The sequence below is a fragment of the Branchiostoma lanceolatum genome, chromosome 5, assembly GCF_035083965.1.
Source record: "Branchiostoma lanceolatum isolate klBraLanc5 chromosome 5, klBraLanc5.hap2, whole genome shotgun sequence".
In the NCBI taxonomy this organism is placed as follows: Eukaryota; Metazoa; Chordata; class Leptocardii; order Amphioxiformes; family Branchiostomatidae; genus Branchiostoma; species Branchiostoma lanceolatum.
This window is the reverse complement of record NC_089726.1, coordinates 477243-503241: the sequence shown is the minus strand read 5'-3', so window position 1 is coordinate 503241 and position 25999 is coordinate 477243. Positions and strand designations below refer to the sequence as shown.

Sequence of the window (25999 nt, the reverse complement as noted above, 5' to 3'; positions counted from 1 at the left end):
TGCAACGTGACGTCAGCGACACGTGATCGCAGCAGCGGGTCATACGTGCCAGATAACTTGTGACTCCCCCCGTCTCTGTTCAAGGTAGGTCTGTGGGCTCTGATGTAGCACTGTGAACTCAGAAGTACCCCCAACACATCCACATCGAGTCTCCGGGACACTCAATATCGTTAGAAGGAGTAAAAATTCTTGATTCGGAACCGGATTTCTTCGCAAGAGGAGTACAGGAGGCAATCTACATCAGAGCCCACAGACCTACCTTGAACAGAGACGGGGGGAGGCACAAGATATCTGGCACGTATGACCCGCTGCTGCGATCACGTGTCGCTGACGTCACGCTGCTGTAGTCGGGTCATTCCGTGAACAGGGTTGATGGAGTCAACCGAAAATTTGTCCCAATTTCTCTTATAGTGTTGGAAGAAAAGTTTAGTCTCGTTTATAATATTCATTTCTTGTTTTGTCGAAAAGTAGTATTTTGACAATAATGATGATAGCGCTAAGTAGAGGGTCACTGCGTAGCTAGACGGCCCGGCACCTAAATATACGATCTGTGCCAAGCAGATACATAAGTCACACAACTATCATACACATAAGAAATATAACTTCATAAAACACTAAAAATTTGGGTCTTTAAGTGTTTGTTGAGAAGAAAACCGACCAAAAAAAAAACGCAAACATTGCTGTCGTATGGCGACGTTGTTTTCCCGCCATTTTTGGGGGCGGAACGATTCAACGCACAGTTTTGTTACGCTCTAACATGTGATTGGTACCGTCTTTGAAAAGGAAACTGAATACCGAGATGGCGAAGATATTTCCCAATAAGTAGACGGAATATTGTTGATGTAAGCGGTGTCGTTTTTTCGTAATGATTTCGTAAGTCGGGCCGAATTCAAGACGTACGTCGGGCCGCACGCACAGTGCGTAGTAGCCTATTTCCCGTGGAAACATGAACTGGGATGCACTAGATTTTGCCGGTCAAAAGAAAGCTAGAATATAGCAGACTACAAGCTTTATTTGCATTTCTTTAGCTTCATCACCAACTTCCGAAGAAAGAAAAATTACCAAAGCGTGCGATGTTAGGCACACTATCTGGCGTAGCACTAAATCAGAAGGTACATTCGTGAAAATGTCTCACAACGTTTTCCGCTTGTAACGGGGAGCGTGAAGGGCCCATGAACAGTATGAATACATTTCTTGTCCTATGATGTATGTTCTTTAGATGAATGTGTTCAAAATTCATTCATTAAAACCTGACCACTCTCTGGCAGCCAGCAATGGAGCGCCGTGAGTTCGAGCGCGTAAAAAACGTAAAATGTTTGGGCACCCCCCCGTTACAATGGTACAGCCGTGACCTTGGGACTTGGTGCATGCGACACTGAGACCTTTGACCTCTATGCACTTTGCACTTGTTACATCATCTTTTGATCGTTTGTTCGGTGCCATTTGAATCGAGGGAAGAAAGCAGAGTGACATGGAAATTGTATCGAAGATTCGATGTTACACCATTTTGCTGGTCTTTCTGGTCTTTCTGGCCAGACACATGGCCAGTGCAGGGAGAGTTTTGTTAGTACCTCCGGCAAGTGTAGGCATTAGCCACTGGATGGCTGTGGCTAGCGTTGGCCGCGCTTTGGTGGATAGAGGTCATGCAGTCGATGTCGTTGTTTCAGAGGACACCGTGGAACAACGGCGGGCAGAGTGGCCTGACTTTCAGTTTAAGACGTTCAAAGACCAAGGAACCCAGGCAGCGCTGAAGGCACAACAAGACCAAGCGTATTCTGCGGCTGAAGAAATGTCTCCTTACAAATTAACTGAAATATTCGCTTCTACGTCCGAAAAGTCCAAAATATACTGTTCCCTGATGCTGGGGGACAGTAACCTGGTGGGTCGACTGAGGGCATCCCAGTACAGTGCTGTTATTTGAGGGTCTGCATGCCCTTTTTCGTTAAGCGTTACGAGCGATTTTAATTCACCGTTAATCGTTACCGGCCACCCTGAATTTACCGTTAAGCGTTATCGGTATATTAATCGTGAAGCGTTACTGGTCGTTTTATTTCCTCGTTAAGCGTTATTTGTCATCCTGAATTCAACGTTAAGCGTTATTGAGTAATTCCTCGTTACGCAGGAAATAGCGTTTCAGTGAGTCAAGGTTTCAAAATTTTCTCCAGCTGCAGGGAGAACACGGCTCCGGCGAAAATATGTCGGTAGGGCGCCCCCAGCCCCCCACAAAATTTCAAGCTGAAACACTTCAGATCTATTTTTCACTCTACCAGCAAAGCTTTCTCCTCAAAATTCAGGAAATTTAGCGTTTCGCGGTTCAAGATTTTAACATTTCCCCCCGGTGCATGCCGGGCCTCCGTCGAAAAATATTGTCAGGAGGGCGTCGACCCCCAAAACTCAAGCTGAAACTCGTCTGTATTTTTTCACAAACAGAGGTATCATTAAACGTAACTTACATTACCAGTAATATTTGCCCGTCGAAATTCAAGAAATAGCATTTCAGGGTGTCAAGAATTTTCCTCGGGAGCATGTCGCAGCTCCGGCGAGGTCTGGAGGGCGTGACGCCCCTTTTTTTTCAAATAGAGAGAAAACATAGCTTACTCTTCAGCAAAATCCCCCCTCAGAATGCAGGAAATAGCGTTTCAGAGGGTCAAGATTTGAAAATTTTTGTCGCGCCTTCGGCGCTCTTCATCGTGATCATGAACTTTTCGTCCCACCAATACGAAATTTCCTGTCGCCGCCGAATTTAAAGGGTTCGGAGCAGGCGTGCGAGAATGGCATAGCGTAATAGGTCTCTTACCACAAGATCGGGACGACTAGTGGCAAAAAAACGTCGTCTTCAGGATGTCTCATCTTCTAAAAATGCTGAATTTACCGTAACGCGTTATCAGCCGGCCTGAATTTACCGTTAAGCGTTATCGGCTGGCCTGAATTTACCGTTAAGCGTTGCCAGGACCCCCCCATGCAGACCCTCTTATTTCTGACCCCTTCCTTCCTTGCGGCGCCATCCTCTCAGCCCACCTAGACTTCCGGGTTCCTCACATCGCCGTGATGCGTGGCGATCCAAACTGCCTGGACGAAAAAGCTACAGGTGTTCCGCTGCCTCTGTCGTACGTGCCTTTTCTAGGTACCAATTTTACCGATGACATGAGCTTTATACAACGACTTCAGAACGTTGTCTTGTCTTCTCTTTTCCCTATGAAGGCGCGTTGGGACGTGAGTAGCAAGTATGACGAACTAGTACGTACCTACGTCAGCGAGAATGAAACTATTCAGAGTGTGACGTCACGTACGGACCTGTGGCTTTATCGAACCGACAATGTCCTGGATTTCCCTCGTCCCAGCATGCCCAACATGGTTCAGGTTGGGGGACTGAATATCCGTGCGGTCAACCCCCTGACTGAGGTGAGTTTTTAAACTCTAACCCTATGATCTAGACGGGGTGGGGGTGGACTAAAAGTGCCCGCGCCAACTTTGACGTGGTACAACTGCCTAGCGATGTGTGCCTTGGTGACTTTTCCTAGAATTTTGTTGGCAACAATCTTATCATAATAGTTTGAGTGTGGTATTTTTTGTGTTGCCATGGTAACGGGTTTCTGACAGGCATATTTTACAAGATTCACTAATATCCAGCTTAAACAATGAGGTTTCAAGGTTTTCGGCTTGGTCAACCTCAGTTGTTTTCCAACATTATTAACATCATGTATAATTTGATGTAGCTTTCATGATTTGATATTAATAAATTATGCTAATTTGGTGACGTCATTGGTCAAAATCCAAGATGACGGCTAATATAATTAGTTTTGGTCTAAACAGCCTTTTTCCGCTTCAAATTCGTCATTACTCGGTATGTTTTTCACAAAAAACATTCAAATTAATTTTTCTAGTATATTTTCATTGTGTTTTGGTGTTACAAGTTGAAAAAAATGTATCTTCAAAAATTTCAAGATTGCCTATCGAAGATGGCGGATCCCAAGGGATAGCTGAATACATATGACGTCATTCTATAAAGTCATTTTGACTTCATTGCGGTTAAAATTAACTTGGCAGACTTCAATATCAAAATGGTACCTTTTATGTTAGATTATTGGTCAATACCTTTAGGTAAAACTGGAATTCCTATTTTGACGGCTTTAGCCCATAAATCACACCAATGACGTCATAATAACGTCATAATGCGTCATAACGTTATTTAAGTTACAGGAATTATTCATCTTTACATTTCCATCACTCACTGGAAATTTGGTGATGATACATTATAGTGATTATACCGTTTTGAACTTAGATTTCCAGGTTTAGAAGCCCCCCCCATTTTTTTTACCCACCATTGTTTGATCCTTACAGCTGTTTACATTGTGAATGTTGATTGACGCAAACGTCAAGAAACTTTACTAACGTTATGTGTTGTTAAACTTTACACAGGACATGGAAGCATTTGTCCAGAGCGCTGGAGACGACGGAGTGATTGTGGTCAGTTTCGGGTCGATGGTCAAGACGATGTCGACGGAGAGGCGAGACGTCTTGGCGGCAGCCTTCGCCCGACTCCGACAGAAGGTGGTGTGGCGGTACGTGGGAGAGAAGCCGACCGGTCTGGGCAACAACACCAAACTACTGGCCTGGCTGCCTCAGAACGACCTGCTGGGTAAGATTCTCATTATAAGACAAAGAAATGAGTGGGGGAGGAGAAGATTAAACCACTTATTCATTTGTATTACTGGCAAAATGTTTAATGCCCTAGACTCCAACAGTGAAGCGGTTTACTTATCCTACTTGCTACTCCCCCCTTTCTCTTTGTAGACTCTATATCCTCCCAACCTCACAGCCACCTGACTTAGTACTAATGTTAGGAAGGTATCATCTTGGTCTTCAACGTGGTTTATGGTGCTAGTGATAGCAGTAGTAGTAGTAGTAGTAGCAGTCGTAGTAGTAGTAGTAGAAGCAGCAGCAGCAGTAGTAGTAGTAGTAGTAAGTAGCAGTAGTAGTAGTAGTAGAAGCAGCAGCAGCAGTAGTAGTAGTAGTAGTAAGTAGCAGTAGTAGTAGTAGTAATGGTAGTAGTAGTAGTAGTAGTAGTAGCAGCAGCAGCAGTAGTAATGGTAGTAGTAGTAGTAGAAGTAGTAGTAGACATTTAGTCCCGGCCGATGGCCGATAGATGATGATGATGAGTAGTAGTAGTAGCTCAAACCCTTTAAGACTTATCTACTAACATCATAAAACCCACCTATTATTAAATACGCTGGACTGTTCATTAGCCACTGCCTCCAAAGAAGAAGTCAAACCCCTGAGTAATGTACGTAGGCATGTTTTATCTTATGTCTGAGCCATCCAAACATTGATCAGATTGCGTATGCTGTGTCAACGTCTGCAACTTAAACACTATACCCTTCCTCGTAGAAATGTAAAGATAGACCATGTGCGGAAAATGAACATTCCTTATTTGCTTGCTAAACTTACCTTTCTAGTTTTTCTAGATGATTTGCTCAGAATGCGTCTGACTTACTGTACTTTTCTGTAGCCCACCCAAAGACCCGAGCCTTCATAACTCACGCTGGGTCGAACGGACTGTACGAGGCCCTGCACCACGGCGTGCCCATGGTCTGTCTGCCGCTGTTCGCGGATCAGCCCGCCAACGCCGCCCGGGTGGTGGCCAGGGGACTGGGGGTGAGGTTGGACTTCAGCACGGTCACCGCCGAACAGTTGTACCAGGCCATTCTTCATGTTGCCACCAACAACAGGTAGGGTTGATGTTACATGGTTGTACAGGGTTCGGTATACACTAAACATACAGCAGGTTATCACGCTCGAGCTACTGCGCCATTTACAATGGGTTATAAGCGTCTTTTCGACGGAACTCTACCGCTTTGTCTTTATTGATATGTATGTATGGAGAGAGAGAGAGAGAGAGAGAGAAGGAGAGAGAGGGGGAAAGAGAGGGAAGAGAGAGAAAGATATTCGACGGAACTCTACCGCTTTGTCTTTATTGATATGTATGTATGTCAGTATGAAGAGAGGGAGAGGGAGAGAGAGAGAGAGAGAGAGAGAGAGAGAGAGAAAGACAGATAGAAACAGAGAGTGAGTGAGATACAGATAGAGACACAGATAGAGACAAAGAGAGACCTAGAGAGAGGGACTTTCAGGTTCGATGTGTATCTTTGATGCAGTGTGGAATTTGGTAAAGAATAAAGGATTGGTGAATAATTGTTTAGCAGCGAATTCGAAGTGATCTTGACTACCACATTATCATAGGAATCCATTCTTCAAAGTCATTTTGCCCCGTTATATACTAGTATACTGCTTCACAGCTACCAGGAGACCGCAACCCGCCTGTCTCGCTTACACCGTGACCAGCCCCAGTCACCCATGGAGCGGGCCGTCTGGTGGATAGAACACGTCATCAAACATGGCCGACTGCCTCATCTCCGCGCACGCGCCGGGGAGCTGCCGTGGTACCAGTACTACCTGCTGGACGTGGCTGTGTTCCTGCTGACCGTCTGTTCAGCTGTCCTGGGTACCGTGTGGTGCAGCTGTTCGTTCTTCTGTAGGAAGATTTGCTGTAAACTTGGCGGCAAGCTGAAGTCTCAGTAGACATCTAACGTTAGATAATCTGCAATATGAAACTAACCGTTAGGTGATAAGATAAGCCATCAGTGAGATGGTTCCCTTTCTACTAGTATATACACGGCAAATAAAGATGTAGTGACATAACAAGGTGACCTTGGGACTTTATGGCATAGTGATTCAACAGTTATTTCTTTCTTCAAAACCTAAAGGTAAGCAGCAAAATAAGAATTAAAATGGTCTCTTATAATTCCTAATCTAACAAATATCCTTGACCACTTGATTTGGAAGCCAGTGTAGTGTGAATATATAACTTTTTATCGTTTACTACTGGGGTAAAACCAAAGTAGACCACACTGACCAGATTCTATGGATGACATTTTATTTTTGTATAATTTTGATGTCTTTATAAATTGTAAACTATGATCATGTATAGCGTAATCACACTTATTGTATAGCGTAATCATACTTATTATGTTTACAACTCAAATTTACATTTGCATCATTAGGATTTATGGTGTAATTTCCATTTGTTCTTTCGTTAATTTTGCTACGTTTTGATTATGTATAACTATTGTCTAGTTTGGAGGGGGGCACGAAAAGCCACATAAGCTTCAGCTACGAATGTTTTATGCCCTGAAAATAAACAATAAATAATAGACAAACAAAAACATCGATAAACCGGGCCTTCCGATGACAGCCGCCAGGGGGCCCAAAGTTCACCATGACCTACGCGTCGTTGTAGACAGTTAAAGACCAGGGGAGGGTGTTTTTTTCTAACAGACCACATATTTATGAATACAAAATCAACAAAATTTTTAAAAATTATTGTTTACAGATAAAGAAATTAATGAACCATTTATGATCCAGGAATTGAGTGGTGCCCCTTCATGCAGACCCCCCATGGAGTGTGATGCAAGATGGGAATCATCCCTTAAGCATTGGTTCCTATAAGATAATTGCTGAAGTTACAGACCAATTTTTGGGTCAACGCATTAAAAGAATCAAGTTGCTAAGGGCGAGAATTGATGAACGAATATTCACACAAACACTATAAACATTATTTTCAACATCGGACCTAGATTTAAACTACTACTGAACTGTCTAAATTTGTCTTCACCTCATTTACTTATCAACTCACTCACTCATGAACACTCACTCATTCATTCACTCACTCACTCACTCATTCATTCACTCCTTCATTCACTCACGCACTTACTCACTCACTTACTCACGCACTTACTCACTCACTCACTCACTCCTCTTCTCAGCCAAATGGCACATGAGGCTTTAAGAGTCCCTCTATCTAGACCCGTCTGCCGCAATACTGGGAGCCTCGTTTAGGGAGAAGCCTCTTCTCTTTACTTCTCTTTCCATACTACGTCTCCACGTCTCCCTTGGTCTTCCTCTCGATCTTCTCCCCTGCGTGGACCATCTCACCTAGCCACTTGTCACCTAGCCTGTGTCACCTAGCCACTTGTCACCTAGCCTGTGTCACCTAGCCACTTGTCACCTAGCCTGTGTCACCTAGCCACTTGTCACCTAGCCTGTGTCACCTAGCCTGTGTCACCTAGCCACTTGTCACCTAGCCTGTGTCACCTAGCCTGTGTCACCTAGCCACTTGTCACCTAGCCTGTGTCACCTAGCCACTTGTCACCTAGCCTGTGTCACCTAGCCTGTGTCACCTAGCCACTTGTCACCTAGCCACTTGTCACCTAGCCTGTGTCACCTAGCCTGTGTCACCTAGCCTGTGTCACCTAGCCTGTGTCACCTAGCCACTTGTCACCTAGCCTGTGTCACCTAGCCACTTGTCACCTAGCCTGTGTCACCTAGCCTGTGTCACCTAGCCTCTTGTCACCTAGCCTGTGTCACCTAGCCACTTGTCACCTAGCCTGTGTCACCTAGCCACTTGTCACCTAGCCTGTGTCACCTAGCCACTTGTCACCTAGCCTGTGTCACCTAGCCTGTGTCACCTAGCCTCTTGTCACCTAGCCTGTGTCACCTAGCCACTTGTCACCTAGCCTGTGTCACCTAGCCACTTGTCACCTAGCCTGTGTCACCTAGCCACTTGTCACCTAGCCACTTGTCACCTAGCCTGTGTTTCAAAATCCCTCGCTGATCAGTGGCAGGGCTGCTAAAAGCCCTAGGCTTGTTAAATATGACAGGGTAGATTCTCAGGTGAAAAATATTTACAACCCTCTGTCGATCTTACAGTTAGGTGACATTCCGGCGATCAACAAATACCATGGCTGAAGCTGGTTGACTGTGTGACCGGGGATTTAGGAAGGTGGCAGACGGGATACCGGAAATATGGCTGGTAAAAAGTACATCATTGCGTACAAGAAAACTACAATTTCATCGATTGTAAATTTGCCAGGGTTTTATATAAGTTCGCAGGTTAACAATTTGCTTATCCACCTAATAAATATGGCAAAAGTGTGTATAAATATGTCTGTAAATATAAGTTTTCACACCAACATTTATACTCATAAACTTACTTCATATCAAAAGGTACAAACTTTAGAATACGAGCCAGTTATTTGACATTTCAGATCAATGGAGGGGCACCAGGAAGGACTGGGGAGGGGTCTGCGCAGTAGAGGAGGTCTCACAGCTCATTTGACATATTCCTCTTCTACATGTGTCATTGGAGATCGTGTATAACTGTGTTCCAACTTCTTTGTCGACTTTCTTCTTTCCAATTCCTCCCCTCCCCTCTCCTTCCTGCCCTCTTCTGGTCAGATACAGTTCAATATGTACATTAGGTATCAAAATTACCGTTGAAAGTTCATCTGTGTTGGTAATTAACAGGAACAGATTCAACTCTACTCTACATTTATCCTAAGGAGACCAGAGGTCTGGTTTTGAATTTGGCAAGGCCCAAATCTTGTGTTGGAGTGAAGTTAAATTCTTTCAATTAAAGTATGAAAATGTTGCACTAATTCTGTCAAGTAAGAATAACCTACCACATTATCAATAATTACTTAGTAATCACAATGTTAATGTTAGAAAAACATGGAAGCCTTGTATATTGTAGAAAGGCTGAACAACATGCAGTTATATTTACAACAACCCTGAAAGTAGGACAGACGTTAGTTTTTTCTGGGAATCTTACCCTCCACCTCTGTGGATGCTAGTGTAACATGACACCTCCTGGTGTAACTTGACCACTCCCTTCCAAAGTCACATGTGTCTTTTTTTCATGGATCTTCGACAAGGATCTGTGACAGTGTTTTCCATCACAAGACAGCTGGATTTTGTATGAAACATCCACGACTGTCTATGTATCTGTTTGGCTATATGCTTAAGATATGGCACTGATACAACAAATATTCAAAGTCTTACACGATTCTCCCTCACATCTAACATCTCACACTGATGTTTATATCATAGCAAACCAGGAAGAACCCCCAAATCATTGCAGCTGATATCAACATTAAATCATTCTTGATTAATTCATTTTCTTACATCACAAATTTTACAAGTTGCTTGACAGATCTTATCATCATCATTTTGGCGGATTGCCCGGACTTAGTCTACTCTGTTCCCCCAGGCGACACAGTCCGCCGTTGACACATCTTAGGAGTTAGTTTAAGTGGCCTTACTGAGAGTTAGGAACTGAGCATTTTACTGCACCGTTTGGAAACTTTAGTCGTTTTACAAATCTTAAGGACACCGAGCTGGAAGCCCTTTGTTTTAACTGCTTACTGAAAGCACAGTGACTGTTAAGTTTCACATTTCCTGTAAGCTAACTTCCCTCTGCAATTGTTAGTCTCTGGAAGTTTACTTCTGTCTTAACATATATATCTTAGAAAGCACATGTGTGTCAAAGATCGAAAATTATAAAATGTATTTCTAAATGTTATGTGACCAGTTGAATAGTCGCGTATATCATCAAAGTACAGTCAAACCTGGATTCAGCAACCACTCAAGAGACTGAGGAAAATGGTTGCTGAGGACAGGGTGGGGTTAACTATGTAAAATTGACTGGACTGTTTTAATGTGGCTTGTGACTGGAGTGCCAGTTGGTTGCCCAACCAGGTTTAACTGTATATCATTATCATGATGGTAGACTTGAACCTTCCTCCACTAAGCAAAGTTGCTGTGGCCGTATGTGATGTTTGTGGCACTACACAATGTCTGTTTTCCTACACGATGTTTGTGACACTACACAATGTGTGTTTTCCTACACGATGTTTGTGACACTACACAATGTGTGTTTTCCTACACGATGTTTGTGACACTACACAATGTGTGTTTTCCTACACGATGTTTGTGACACTACACAATGTGTGTTTTCCTACACGATGTTGGTGGTCCCCGGGCCTGCAGGTGCAGAAGGAGCCGTGGGAACCGAGGACCCTGAAGGCCCCATGTAGGCTGGCGGCGGCGCGCCCGGTTTGATGCCGTGTTTCTTCATGTAGGACAGCAGCTGGTCGGGCACCTCTGCCAGGACATCCTTGGCCAGCCGTGCCTGGCTGAGGACCTGGTTCCCCTGCCTGTCCACGTAGTCACGGAACGGAACAAACTGGCGGGGGGTAAACAACAACAAATAAACACACTGGAGCTTGGACTTTGTGTTTCCCCAGAGTAAAAAAAAGGGTTCATTCTTCCAGTCAGACCCTTGTAGTGCCTAGCGCTCGAGGCACCTCCTCTCAGCCTCAACCAGGATTGAACCATTGTCTCCAAGTTAGCAACTAATTGGAACCAGGCTGTACCATAAGCTGTTCTAAACAGCAGCTGTTCTGTAACCTTAGCTGCTGTACCCACCTGTACGATGTCCCTCTCCGCCTGTCTGCCCCGGTACGACAGCCGACCCTTAGCTGCGCCCATGAGCTGTTCTGAACAGCAGCTGACCCTTAGCTGTAATGACCCTTAGCTGTTCCCTTAGCTATACCCTTAGCTTTCGTGTAATAACCCTTAGCTGTACCCACCTGAACGATGTCCCTCTCCGCCTGCCTGCCCCGGTACGACAGCCGGACCTCGTCTCCATCCAGGATCTCCATAGCTGTGTACAAGGTCAGCGCAAGGTCAATGCAATGTCACATAAACCTACAAGGTCACATGATGTAGTGTAGGATTGAACCAAGGTCAGCAGACGCTACCAGTGTGATCCATAAGACATGGCCTGGCCCAGACTTTTGATAAGGACGATCAAACACAAAATATAATGTATGGCAAATCATGAAGTACCACAGGGTAGTTTAAACACAGCAACAAAGATTGAAGACAGTATAACCCGGTTTTGTGAATGTCTCTCTCTCTGACTCTCTCTCTCTGAATATCATGTAGGGCTGAAATAAAATGGTCTATGTGAGACCTTTTGGGACTTGAGAGTTTTGTAAGACTTAAAGTTAGACTAAGTTACTCATGACTTTGGAGGATGTACAGAAAAGAGAAATGTACCTTCGAAGTCGTCATTACCGACGCCGACGATGATGATGGACAGCGGAAGCGTGGCCGCCTGGAAAACAAACAGAGCTGTCAATCAACAAGCCTCAATTCAAGCACACAAACAGCAAAGTTTCTCACTGTTCCCTGTTGAGGAACAACAGCAAGCTCTAAGCTAAAAAAATTTCTTCTAGACGTCCGCAAGACTTACGTTGACGATGGCCTCCTTGGTCTGTTCTATTCTAGACTTCTGCAAGACTTACGTTGACGATGGCCTCCTTGGTCTGTTCTATTCTAGACTTCTGCAAGACTTACGTTGACGATGGCCTCCTTGGTCTGTTCTATTCTAGACTTCTGCAAGACTTACGTTGACGATGGCCTCCTTGGTCTGTTCGAAGTCGGTGATGACTCCGTCTGTCACGATCAGCAGGACGAAGTACTCCCCGCCCTCCCTGCTCTGGGACGCCAACCTGTCAATCAACACGGCAGCTGTCAATCAACACGGCAGCTGTCAATCAACATGGCAGCTGTCAATCAATATCTGACTGACCATTATCTGGTAGCATGGGGGGGTGGTTGCCTGGCAACATGGGTGGGGTACGTGATTACAACAAGCGTGTGCTTACATGGCAACATGGATGGGTTGGTTACCTAACAACAAGCATGGATTTGTTACCTGGCGATATGGTTGAGGATGGGGGGGAAGTTGGTTACCTAGCAACATGAGAGGTTACCTGGCGACATGGTTGATAACGGGGGAGAAGTTGGTTACCTAGCAACATGAGAGGTTACCTGGCGACATGGTTGATGACGGGGGAGAAGTTGGTTACCTAGCAACATGAGTGGTTACCTGGCGACATGGTTGATGACGGGGGAGAAGTTGGTTACCTAGCAACATGAGTGGTTACCTGGCGACATGGTTGATGACGGGGGAGAAGTTGGTTACCTAGCAACATGAGTGGTTACCTGGCGACATGGTTGATGACGGGGGAGAAGTTGGTTACCTAGCAACATGAGTGGTTACCTGGCGACATGGTTGATGACGGGGGAGAAGTTGGTGGGGCCGAAGAGCTGGACCTGGCGCAGCGTCCACTGGTACGCCTCCATGATGCCCGCCACGCCGAAGCAGTACGGGTTCCCCGGCTGCCCGTTCAGCGGGAAGCAGTGCGACACCACGTAGCCCGGCGGCGTTCTCGCGCCAAACCCAAACGCCGGGAACAACTTGTCACTGTGCAGAGAGAGAGGGGAATGAGTTAGCGAAGTAAAAACAAACAAATGTTTCCTGACATGCTCCTCTGTACATGTCACTGCACAGGGAGAGAGGAATATATGGGGAGTTAGGAAAAACAAAAAACAAAGTAAACAGTTGTCGTTTCCTGTCACGCTCCTCTGTACTCGTCAATGTACAGGACAAAACAAGCAACACATGCTCTACATACACTGATCATGGAAAGAGCCAGCACTAAAGGCACTAAACTCCCATGACCTGGGCAACAATGAGGTCCTTTTGTGGCACCTACACACCAACAAGCAAACAAACAAGCATTTCCTGTCACCTGTCGTAGTCCTGGATGATCTCCCCCACGGCGGACAGCGCCGTGGCGTACTGGTTCATCCCGTACGGGTTGATGTAGTGCAGCGACGTCGGCTGCGTCGGCTGGCCTGGAGACAAACAAACATTTACACAGAGTAAACAACACAGTTGGAAGAACATCTACAGGCAATCATTCTCTGCGAAAAAAGCTCTTTTAGATCAAATGAGGGGCGTACTACATCATTTTGCAAGTGGCAAGGCGCTTATACACTTAAGTCCTGCCCATTTCCGTCAAAATGATGCAATGAGATGCAAAATAAAAACATAAGAATTCAAATATCATGAACATGCAGCCATTCTCTCATTGGTTGGATCATTAATTGCCATGCTGTCATTGGTTGAACTGCTGATTGTGATGGACAGTCAGGATTGGTGGAGCTGCTATTTGGCGCCCATTTGCAACTCATTAGAATTAAGGAGACTTCAGTAGGATAATTGCCTTAGGTACAGCCATTAGGTACAGAATGTAAGTTTCTAATACACAAAGTTTGTTTTTGTTAAAAAATGTTGTGTCGCTTCTGTTAAGTTACTTTCAAGTGATGTTCTAACTTTATAATGATGTGGTGATTTTAACTTAAGTTTGATGTAAAAACTTCATTGTAAAAATCGGTGGTGGTGAATAAAGTTGAAAAAAAAATTATTAAAAAAAAAAAAAAAAAGTTTCTAATACACTTAGCCCAGGGCTGTTGTATTAAACTTTGATAACATACATGTAGTCTGACCAGGGCATGAGTTGTATCATATTGTACTACATGTCATGTGTACTATGACATTCATAGTTAGTACATATCTTGCTGTCCTCACCATTAGAAGCAGTGAAGTCGATGGCAACTGTGAAGTTCATTTGTGTCCTGGGAAAACAACCGTGTGAACACTGTGTTTCAGTAATGCTGCATTCTGCCATCCTATTGAAAAGGTGGGACATTACGTCTTCCATTGCTTACAAAAGAGAAGTCAAACCCTTCACTAGTTATAGACAATTACATTTGTATAATTTAGATAAGCAGCTTTTATACCTATTTTGTTCACTGTTCTTTTATGTATGTTATTTGCATTTAGGCTTCGGGCATGAATTTGCAATAAACTTATTACTATTGTAATGTAAATCTATCTATTTTACAAGGAAAAAGGTTGCGACCATACTGTAAATCATACAAAACAGCTAAAAATGAGAAAATACATGCCGTATATGTATAATGTTTTTGCAAAAACAATATCAGAAAATGGACAGCAATGTGATAGTCGCAGAATGCCAAAGTCAATTCTAAAGTCGAAGAAGACATGAAAGAACAGAGAATCTATATCAATTGTTCGGCTCCGTGTGTTTATTCATTTGTTCAACCATCCTGAACACTTATATTTCGTAATGAAGGCCACTTTTGCCAAACTTTTTTGCACGTTCATATCTGTTTTGGGGTTCAGAGGATGTCATCCACACAATCGAATCAGCATGGCCTTATGAGATAAAAACAGAATCTGCTGTCGGCTGAGACCCTCCTGACATAGTCCAGGCTAAAAGTGGGAGCACTCCTAGGCCTGTGTGAGTGGAGAAAACCCACCTCATCTTATAAAATATTTGTACTTTTTGTGCTAAGCTTTGAGACATTTATCAGTTTAATGCAAGACAACAAAGAAGAACAAAGTCTGCGGTGGGCTCACCCTCCCCTAACGTAGTCCAGAAAGGAGTACTGCTGCTCCACCTTGGCGTACTGCAGGGTCACCGTGCCGGAGTGCTTGTACTTCTTCTTCTTCGCTTTCTTCTTAGGGTGGATCACCTGAGGTGAAAACAGGACAGTCAGTAGGTACAAACAACCTGGAGGGGACCAACAGCAGTTATACAGGGCCAACATCACACATGGAGGTGGGAACAGGACAGTCAGTAGGTATAGGATTTTTTGGATTTTATTGTAATTGCAACAGTGCAATACACGTGGGACACAGGCAGCTATTGCTGATGTCATGACCCACACACATAATGTAGCCGTTTTTTACACTTGGCTGTAGTGGGGAAAGTCGTGTAAAGTGCCTTTTTCCCAAGAGCACAAGATCGGTGGTGTCAGGGGATTTGAACCTGGAGGGGACCAACTGACCAGACTGGCTGCAGACAGAGCGAGCTGGAATCTTCTACCTCATGCGTCACACGACTGGGAGCTTCTAAGTCTAAGTCTAAGTCTGAGTCTAAGTAAGGGGACCAACATCAGTTTTACAGAGCTAACATCACACTGGGTGGGAACAGGCAGTCGGCAGTTTTCATGTTACAAGTCTTCTTACATGAAAACTGCTGACCCTGGTGCTTTGGTTTCAGATATCATCTCACTGATACGGACATATCAGATTCCTACATGTATGTCTCACATTCTACATCGCTCCTGAACACCAGTTGGATACAGTCATGTACGTGTACAACAGGCATGTTGCACTTACCTGTGAACACTTTTGTTTGGAGTCCCCCCCCCCCCCCCCCCCCCAGGGCACATTGAAAAGCATCTTTCAGACAATGTTTTTACCCTGGTGAAATGAACAAAACAAACAAACAAATAAACTCACGTCGAAGGTCTGTGATCCGGCGGGTCCAGAGGTCAGCTGGCGCAGGTTGGTGGTGAACACGCCGATGAGGTCATGGCTACTGGGGCGGGAAATCACCATGGCAACAGTCTTTTAGTAACATGATATCACCATGGCAACAGTCTCTTCGTAACATGATATCACCATGGCAACAGTCTCTTAGCAGCGTCATAACACCATAAATTCCACCATATTGCCGTTGCAAGTACATGGCTTAATCACAATTTGCCATCATGGTACATTGTAACCTCTAGATGGTTGAACATTACTAACTGTGGTAATGACTTATCATGAGTTACATGGTTCTATTAAAATCAAATTTGCTTGGTGGGATGTCTCACTGGTGATATGTCATCTCTGAATATCAGAACATCCCAGGATGGTGTTGTGAGTGTCATCAACTTAGTACAAGCTTAAACTTAGGCAGACATCTCAAGTCTGATATTTGCGACCAGGCGTGTGCAGAGACTCACCACAGACATGCACAGGGTAGGCCGCATGCAAAACCAGCAAACATCCTGCATTAGGGGGCTGTATGTACGCATGCATGCAAGCTTGTTATGACAACATAGAATACTGCGACCTCTGTTTGTGCATTCCTGAGAAATAACAGACTCCAACTTACCCGCCATCCCTGTTCCAGTCGTAGCACTCCACTTTGATGGTCCTGCAACGGACAAGACGGCAGAGTCAACCTCACAACAAGTAAACACAACAACATGATGGGTTCAACCTCACAACAAGTAAACACAACAACATGATGGGTTCAACCTCACAACAAGTAAACACAACAAGTAAACACAGCAACGTGATGGGTTTTATCCTCACAACAAGTAAACACAACAAAAATAAAACTTTACAACCGGTAATTGAGAGTATGAAGGAGACAATGAATTATTGCAAGTATTGTAAAAGAACAATAATCTTATTGCAAAATCAGTTAACTACCACTGACATGACAAAACTTAAGGGAACATTTATTACATGCAGATTTAATAATTAGAGTCATGACTTACACTACTGAAGCCTGATAGAGTGATTGTCTACAAGGAAGGACTAGCAGTGCATGAGCTCCCCCTACCTGTCATAATCAGCATTGCAGAAGGTCCTGACGGGGATGGTGAAATGCTTCCACTGCGGGTTGAGGGTGTTTTTGATCACCTCCGTCTTGTGGCAGGTTGTCCAGCTGGGGAGAGACAGTTCAAATTCGTTAATTCAACTTATCACAAATTCCATAATTTTTTATTTCTAAACTACAGTAACTGGACTTTTGTTTGGTGAAACTCAAGAAAAGCAGTTGAACTTTATATACCAACAAAACTACCAACTATACAGTACCTGATATGGGCAGGATTTAGATGACAGTTTGTTCAATGAAACTTAAGATCTGCTAAGAAACACGAATTCCAAATCATTCCGTTACCATAAAGCACAGCTAAACATTACAGCTGCACCAAGGAACTACAAATATTGTTCAGGTTTTCAGGCATCTTTCAAATGGAGCAAAAGCAGGTGTCAAAAGAAAGCCTGGATTGCTCAACACCAGGTCACACAAAAAGTCTATGATGTACCCACAAGAGTCTAGGAATCTACGTTGATGATTCAAGGTTAGATATCCAGGTAATAAGATACGCCAAAAATAATTACTCAAGCAACTGGATAAGATTTTGAAACAGTCAGACGTTTCAGATAGCATCCGCTATCTTTCGTCAGTGACTAAAGATATCATTTCATAGTTAAACATAATCTATTCAGAGTTTTGGTATAAAACCTGGTTCTACCAGATCCTTCCTTAGTCACTGACGAAAGATAGTGGATGCTGTCTGAAACGTCTGACTGTTTCAAAATCTTATCCAGTTGCTTGAGTAATTATTTTTGGCGAGTCTAGGAATCTAGCTTTAGGCGTACACCAACTGAACTTGTTTGTTCTTGCAAATGAGGAACTACTTGTATTGACGTTGGTTTTCAGCCATCAGTGTCATCAGGAGCGAAAGCAGGTGTCTTTAAGAAACTGGAGTGAGAAAGATCCTTGCCTTCCATCCTCGTTGCAGCGGTAGAAGAGCAGGAAGGGGTCGGACTTGCCGAAGAAATCCTTCTTGTCCAGCTTGGTGGCGCGGAACTGCAGGGTGACGGCGTCCTGGACAACAACAGGGCGGGGGGTTATCATGATCATAGTATTCATACACATAAGTGTAGACATGTCCTTATAACATAGAGGCAGGCCTTATAACATAGAGACAGGTCTTTAAAGGGCATAAGACACCAAAATACAACATTTTCTTATTATCTGAAACAGGAATAGCATCATTGAAGGAATATAAACGTTTAAAACAAATACACACCCTTCTGATGTTATCTAACATTGAACCATCAGAAACCATACTTCCATGGATCCAGCTCTTTATTCTTATCTGATCTTCACACCAGGTGATTACATTAATCAGTAGCTTATACCTACTCATGACGCCACAATGAACACGGCAGCCGGTTCTGAACCTTACACAACGGCTTGCGAAAAACATTATTTAATGAGCAAACACCTATTCAGAGTTTTGGTATAAAACCTGGTGTTCTCAGCCCTATCATTAGTCACTGACAAAAGACAGTGGATGCTGTCTGAAACGTCTGACTGTTTCAAAATTTTATCCAGTTGCTTGAATAATTATTTTTGGCGTATCTTACTACCTGGATGTCTAACTTTCATTAACGTAATGAGCAAACAGTGCATGATTATCGTGCTAACCCTGACTCACCTTACAGCTGCTGAGCTCCTCGGCTGACAGGATGATCGTGCCGCACTTCTTCGCTGGACCACTTCTGGAACAACAGCAACAACAGTCAACAACAACAACAACAACAGTTCACATCAAGCTACTTAAGGTTCCTTTAGGTGTTCAAGGAAGTTATACTGTAAAGATTAATGCATTTAAGTTCGCATGGTTCTAATTTCGTGGTAGGGAGAAAATGGATTGTTCCTGGTGGTTCTAAGTTCGCGTTTGAGACAATTATAGTAGACAATGGTGTAGGAGGGCAAAAAAGTTTGTGGTGGTCTTAAGTTTGCAACGAAGAGTTTACAGCAAACATGAAACCACCACAAACCTTTCTTCCATTTACAGTATTTCCCTATAATCTCCTTGATGTGTTGTAAACCACATACATGTATCACATGGTTCATAGCCTTGAAACAAAAGTAATTTTAAGCAGGTCAAGCTCAAAGCAGAATGCTTGGGGCAAAGTCTAAACTAAATGCCTTTTGGATTATAAGCTGATGAGGACTGTGTAATGCTTGGCTAGGGTTGCATTTTCAGCAGAGCACACAGGTCACCCCTGCTCTTATTGATGATTGTGTTGGGACATGTTAATTTTGGGTGGGGGGGCAAGCACAAACACCAGCTAAGACGTTTCACCTCTGACCTGATGTTGAATAGCCTCTCTTTGAAACCCAGGTGTGGCAGTCTGCCGAGGCAGGGGGGGTGGATGGGGGTTGTGATTGGGGGGGAACACACACAGAACAGCAGAGAATCAAGTTTAGTTTCCAGACTCTTTCTAGTTACAAATGAAATGTGTGGAAGGATGAAAGGATAATTTTCAATGCAGTTCATCAGCACTTTGCAGTAGAAACTTCACAGGCCAACACAACCTCAGGCAAGGAGATCATTGTGCTTTCGCCCATGTACATGTGTATACAGTCAGGCTTCTGGGCTTGGTAACCTAATACTAATAGCAGGCAACAAGCAGTTGCAGGCCAGTACAGTGAAATCACCAGTGAAATCTGACATAAAATGAAATGAAAACGTTGAGCTGTGCTAGCTAGGAGTGAGGCTTTTTGCTGATGGCTGTTTGCACTGTTTCAGGAGCCCAGTTGAGGTGGGAGACTGGTCAGACTTACGTGAGCGGCTTTTCGATCTTGCTGCCCGGCGCTCCGACAATCTCGCCCAGAGTACACGTCACCTGGCCGAGGAAGTCCTGAACAAAAAATACAACAAGACAACAATGTTCTTGATAGGTTATGTTACATTTTCTTTTTCATGTCAGGGCTAGGAATTCATTTTTGGGAATAGCTGCACTAAAAATTAAGTTTCTCTGAAAGATTATCGTGCACAACATAAAATAAAGATAAAATGTCAGCGAAACCCTACATAAAAATCTACTAGTAGGTGCACCAGTGCACCCACAGTCAAGAATAAGGTACACCGCTCCATTTTTGGGTCCACAAAAGTGCACATAAACCCAGGATTTCCAGCTCTTTATTAAAGGAAGGTAAAGCAGTTTTATGGCCAAAAAAGTGGAAATAGATAAATTCTGAAATATTTATGGTATTGGCATTTACTAATACTGTTACGCACATTTGCGTAATAACTTCATACTTTGAGCTTTTAAAACCACACAAAAACGAGCCTAATGATGATCCCCTTAGTTTCGCGAGGCCACAAAAACTCCAGCGAAATTGCGCAACTCAATCGTTTTTCGCCGTCAGTCTTCGACAGGGTTCGGCAAGGTTTCAGCAAATTCCGGTGGCATGTCTTTCTGCTGGTGTCCTGTCAGAAGCAACGAGCAAAACGTCCGCCTGGGCGACCCCATGAGTTTTCTACACCAGTCAAGAAAAGGAAGGCTCAGTAGAGACTAAAGACACAATGTGTTTTGGGGCAACGCATTTGATCAAATCCCCGGAAGCGTTCGGGACGCGTCAGCGAAGTTCGACCGCGCTCAAGAGATTTGTAGAATGGCTGCTCCCACAGCGTGCCGATAGCACGACGATTTTCTGTGAGTTCTCACATCACAACGACGTCGTATTTTTGCATAATAGAATTATTGTCTGCTGTTTGGTTTGAAATAAAACTAAACAAAATATAGAAAAAGTGTAAAATACCCTTCCAAGCCTAATGGTGGTAGAGGGGAAGCAAGGTGGGTTGTAAGTGGACTAAGATTTGCCAGAGGAGGATCTTAGTGACTCCTAAAGTAAGTCCAGTCCCCATTTTGCCCTGTCTGACCAAGATTTGCTTGGGCAGTGATAACGTTTCTACTCACATGTTTGGAGAGATCGGCACTTTGGGAGTCGATGTCATACCTGGAAATACGACATCAGAGGAAAGTGTGAGTTAACCTTCAAATTTGTCATTCTATGATTACATAAATGGACATTTAACATCTACTAGCACTAACTTAAAGTTAACATATCCACCACTCTACTTTCGTCTAGACTTCTTGCTCTTGCTGTACTGTAAGTGTTTCCTCATACAAGTGTTCTTAATATTACTTAAAACTTTTATCAAAAAAGATCCTGACCGAGTTTCCTACATTACACTACATTACAATAAGGGAGATTGCAACATCTAAACAGCAGAACTCACACTTTAAACATCAGCTTCTGAGACTCCTCGAAGAAGTAGTCGATGGTAAACTTCTTGACAAAGTCGGGGTTGAGGGTGTTCCATATCGTCTCTGTGCGACCGTACTGGGGAGAGAGAGACATCGATAGTTATCAGAGACTGAAACAAAACACTGCTCAGGGAGAGCCTTCACATCACTGTTACAGCTGGTTATTTATCTTATTCAAAAATCAAAATCTTTTGGAAGCTTAATCCACTACACTGAACATGGCACACAAACAGTTTTGGGGCTTAAAACATATCCTTAACAGCTTGGCATATAGGATAATTTTAGGTGTATTTGCTTTTTTTGTGTGTTTAAGATTATAGAAGACAAATAAAATATTGGTAAAGCGAAAAAAGACTGTAGTTTTTTCACCTCTCTGTACTCGGTGGAAGCCGTCGCCTGGACAAACATCACCGCCACTGTGGAGGAGGGGGGGTGCAATATTGGTCAGGTTAGGCTTTAAAAACACCCTGGAAATTAGTCATTTTTAATAGATAGGTATCTATATGCATTACTTGTTTATTTGGGTTTATCACAATGTGAAATGGGGGGCAAAACAGGTGCATGCGCACCTTTACAACAACAAAATAACAATAATACAGATAAGAAAGGAAATTCCGGAATTGCTCTTTGACTTAATTGGGATCCAAAATTAGCTTGACATTTCCACTAGCTATTCTGATTAAGATCTTCTAAGTTCTTCCTCCAAGCGTCCAGTACATTTGTATACGTGTAGACATATGGGTAGCCCTACCAGGCCCATGCATTACAGGAAATACGGACAAACAAATATTGGTTGACACTCGAAGGTTAGAAAAGAACTTACTCGGGTCCGACTTGGAGAAAACATCCATGTCCAGCAGGTTCCTGTGGTAGATAAGGGTACATTAACCAGAACTAAAATGTTGTTTAATACATAAACACTTGTGCAAAGATTAGTCCATCGTATTCACTTGTTACTACATGTATGTACAGTAACTGTTGTAGAAGATCTTAAGAAAGTAGCTGTACTTTTGTTGTGTCAGTGTAGTTGTAACACTTAAGTCATGGAAGATGCACATGTAGCAACTATTTAGCCTTGTGCACAGCTTGTACTCCAACATTATCAATACAGCAGTGCCCTCTAGCAGAACTGACCTGCATGACAGGGACACCTCCACCTTGGTGGCAGGAACTACGGTTTGCAGCGGGTTCTGTGGTTGGTGAGGAACTCCCGCCATCTTCGCTCGACTGCCGACGCTACTGCTCACCGCAAACTGGCTCTGTGGTCTCCTAACTGGAAGGGGTCGATGCAGGTCATGTTATTTTGCATTAAAAGTACCAGCCAAGGATTCAATCAATCATTCGCAGGCATCAGTGTCTGATGTATGGCGGCTGCAGACATGCCAAGGATCGATGTGTTCAAAAACTTGTATTTTCCTAGAACCATATATTAGAATGGAACTTGTTGCCATCAAGTACTGTAGGAGCATCTTCACTACGTAGCTTTAAAGAACGGTTGCAGTCAGATATGCAAAGTCTAGGTGTCACAGACCGTTCGGTGTAATATAACCAGATGCTGCCGCGCTGCGTGCCTGCGAAGCTGGTGTGTTACGCCTAATGGCGGTTGTACTCGCTATATAGATACAGATACAGATACCGACTTCTATACTTCCTCAGTGTGGGAGAGTGCAGATAATCAAATCTACAAATTGAGGACAAAAGTCACCCAAAAGCGGTTGTAGTCAAGTCAACAATTTCATAACAAAACTCAAGCTTCTGAGAGCAGAGATTTGTTGTTAAGACCATTTTTTAAGACCATGGCCAGCCTCACTCACTTAACTGTTTTTCTAACTGGGAGGAAGTTAATTTAGGTAAATATTCTGCAAATTCAGGACAAAAGTCACCCCAAACTACGTAACGTAGTAGTACGATGGTTTATCCTGATTGTAAAAGGCTTTGTAGAAAGTCCACAATTTCAAGAGAAAACCCTTCTAGCTTCTGTTTTGTTGACATTGTTATGTGTTTATATACATTCTTGATACATTGTATTACAATATTGTCTCAACTGCAAAAATCTTATTTCCATTCTTCTGCAAAATCAAATCCCTGTTAAAAAATTTAGTTAGTATTTAGCAGAGTAAACATCGGAAAAGACCAGTGATGTATTTATTGTAGGATCATCTACAAAGATGAAGCATTACTTAGCAAGTAACGATATACAATTTTGCTACATATGTTACATTCAACTTTCAAGGCCCTTGCAACAATAAATTCTCAAGAATAGTCAGAAAGGAAACTGACTATATTGCAATAGGAAACTGACAATGTTGCTATAGGAAGCCTGGTAGTATCGGGTGATAAGAAGTGAGCATTAGAACTGGCATGCGACACTGGTAGGCTTAATGATGGCTAACAGTTGTCAAAACAATAACACTGGATGGGGGGAGGGGCACTCTACAACTTGCAACTCCCTCTTGCACCATTTTCTCATTTGTCCAAATACTTTGTGTTTGGACAAAATCAAAGACAAAATCATAGCGCGGAATGGCATAAAAAGACATCCATACACCTAAAGTACCGCTACAACAAGTCGCAACTGCACTACGTATGTTTAATACCTTGTTGTGGTTAGATGTCTTCTAGTATCTTCTGTTGTGCACAGCTAACGTTACTACAAAAACAGCCGTGCACCGATGTTGAGATTTAGACTGTACGATGTGAACTATACTCAGCGTACAGAGAACTAACTTCTGCCTTTAAATACAGAACTGGACGTTCTTATTGCGAAACAACAACCTACAGTACATTTCCACAACATTGCACAATAACAAAACAAAATATCAGTGTGAGTCACGGTTAGAAATGGGCGGGGTCTAACTACTGTACTCTTCCACTAACATGTATACACTCAAGACGCAACGGGCCACGGCAGGCTGCTGGAATCGCTGTCAGCTTGTGGGACATAATCAGAAGGTTTATCAGACTTACGTGTGTTCCGCTAGCCGCTAGTACTACAGAAGAGTCGCGCACATCGTGATTAAACCAGGAAGTCGTCTGTCACGTCCAGAGTTATGCGAGCAATGGCCGATTCCAAAACATACATGTGAAGGAGGGATGAAGAGGCTTTTTTCTTCTGTTTTAAACCTCCCACTGAAACATAATGTATCTAACTAGTCTTCCTTAGATAAACAATCTGTATCCATATAATAGTACATATTGATATGGTTGTTGTCCTGTCCAATGTGTCAGTCCGACCCCTCCACCTTTGTTTTGGAACAGTCCAATAATAAACAAACATAATGTGTCTCGCACCGGTGTTTTCTTTAACTAGAATTATACAACCTTTTCTGACTGCATGCCATCCGTGCATCGCATCGTTGTTGCCTAAAATATCACCTTTCCCCTAAGCAAGGAGGTAGCAACAAAAATTGAGATTTTTTTTCTGAACGCCGGCAGATTTTGTTTTAATTTCATGCACACAAATAAACATTACCAGGGTTGGGTGATTAAAGGACAGTCCCCTTACTGTGGCCCACCCACCTCCGAAGTTTGGTGGTTTGTCCCCAAGACGTTAGGGAAGGTTCCAGCGACAATTCCAGCTAAGGTTCGGTGTCTTCTGCTTCCCTCAGGGGTAGGAAATTGTGGTTGTTTCCAGAAGACGCTGTAACCTAAGATGGTTGTACCGTGCGGTGTCTTATCTCATGACCTGCCCCGCCCCTGACCTTTAACCCTGCAGGCAGGTCATCCCGGTCAGGAAATGGCGGGAACTTTGACCTAATCTTCATGCTTTCACGGACCCCGTAAACATTTGTTTGTATGTCGGCGCCAGTGACCGTTTTTAAAGTGAGATGAAAAGACATGCCCAGGTACTCAGTTGCTGTTTTAGCATTGATAACTTTTTAGTATATAAGTTATAACGTTAGTAGCCGTCTGAGTGTACATTATGATAACATAAACCAATGTGGATGGGTGAGAATGGATCTTATCTTTTTTTAAAGAAAAAAAATACTGAATAATCCAAGGAATAAGGTATTCACGTAAGTCAATAGCCCACTATAAGCAGCAGCTTCTTTCTCGCTGCAGGGTTAGACAATCATCATCATCATCATCATCATCGGTCCTCCTCTTATGAGGTGAAGTTTCTCTCCAGAACTTCTTGTCGTTCATTGTTTAGACAATAATCCCCAATAAAGACTTTTTTTTACTAAATTTACATTTGATTGCCTTAAATGTCCGTTTAGTCAAACGAATAGATTGAAATGATTGTTAAGAACAGAACTGTTCATTATGATAATTAGTACAATTAGTAGAAAATCTATATATAGGTACTTACTGTTATCTTATATATGAATATGATATAAACAAAAGGTATTGAACTATTCAAGATATACACGGCATCTTGAGGATGACAGGACAGACTTGATATGTTCTGGTTTTATTTGACAGCCAAACAAACAAAAACACAAAGAAATGTCATAGTAGTGAACATTTCAACCTAAAGCCACCTGTGTAGTATAGCACAATATCAAGGAACACACT

At 43.2% G+C, this 25999-nt stretch overlaps 2 protein-coding genes across 11 annotated transcripts; one reads left to right on the top strand and one right to left on the bottom strand.

Annotated features, from left to right (window-relative positions):
* The first annotated feature begins 2974 nt into the window (after positions 1-2974).
* LOC136434318 (UDP-glucuronosyltransferase 2C1-like) lies at positions 2975-7079 on the top strand. Its single transcript, XM_066427077.1, has 4 exons — positions 2975-3402; positions 4420-4639; positions 5510-5729; positions 6282-7079. The coding sequence occupies exons 1-4, from the start codon at positions 3049-3051 to the stop codon at positions 6577-6579; spliced, it is 1092 nt and encodes a 363-aa protein (XP_066283174.1). The 5' UTR covers positions 2975-3048; the 3' UTR covers positions 6580-7079.
* Positions 7080-8914: 1835 nt separating this feature from the next.
* On the bottom strand, positions 8915-25163 carry LOC136434316 (copine-8-like). Of its 10 annotated transcripts, none has more exons than XM_066427068.1 (21): positions 24987-25163; positions 22616-22754; positions 22305-22345; positions 21851-21897; positions 21454-21557; positions 21131-21170; positions 19992-20068; positions 19517-19558; positions 18856-18919; positions 18136-18239; positions 17184-17288; positions 16728-16769; positions 16085-16163; positions 15197-15312; positions 14342-14388; positions 13500-13605; positions 12968-13171; positions 12311-12413; positions 11959-12016; positions 11487-11560; positions 8915-11080 (listed from the first exon to the last, which is right to left on the bottom strand). In XM_066427068.1, the coding sequence occupies exons 2-21, from the start codon at positions 22696-22698 to the stop codon at positions 10853-10855; spliced, it is 1764 nt and encodes a 587-aa protein (XP_066283165.1). In that variant the 5' UTR covers positions 22699-22754; positions 24987-25163; the 3' UTR covers positions 8915-10852. The 10 variants fall into 10 exon arrangements, with proteins under 10 accessions (XP_066283165.1, XP_066283163.1, XP_066283166.1 ...); XM_066427066.1 differs by having other exon boundaries at positions 25001-25163; XM_066427069.1 differs by lacking the exon at positions 24987-25163 and adding an exon at positions 24954-24972.
* Positions 25164-25999: the final 836 nt, after the last annotated feature.

Bases quoted from the DNA above. Each gene is read 5' to 3' on its own strand.
- LOC136434316 (XM_066427068.1), bottom strand. From the start codon at position 22,698: ATGGCGGGAGTTCCTCACCAACCACAGAACCCGCTGCAAACCGTAGTT. The intron at 21,558-21,850 runs GTGAAAAAACTA...CTCTCTCCCCAG, and splicing joins CTTCCACCGAGTACAGAGAG to TACGGTCGCACAGAGACGAT. The intron at 17,289-18,135 runs GCAAGGATCTTT...GTCTCTCCCCAG, and splicing joins CGCTGCAACGAGGATGGAAG to CTGGACAACCTGCCACAAGA.
- LOC136434318 (XM_066427077.1), top strand. From the start codon at position 3,049: ATGCGTGGCGATCCAAACTGCCTGGACGAAAAAGCTACAGGTGTTCCG. The intron at 3,403-4,419 runs GTGAGTTTTTAA...AACTTTACACAG, and splicing joins CGGTCAACCCCCTGACTGAG to GACATGGAAGCATTTGTCCA. The intron at 5,730-6,281 runs GTAGGGTTGATG...GTTATATACTAG, and splicing joins CATGTTGCCACCAACAACAG to TATACTGCTTCACAGCTACC.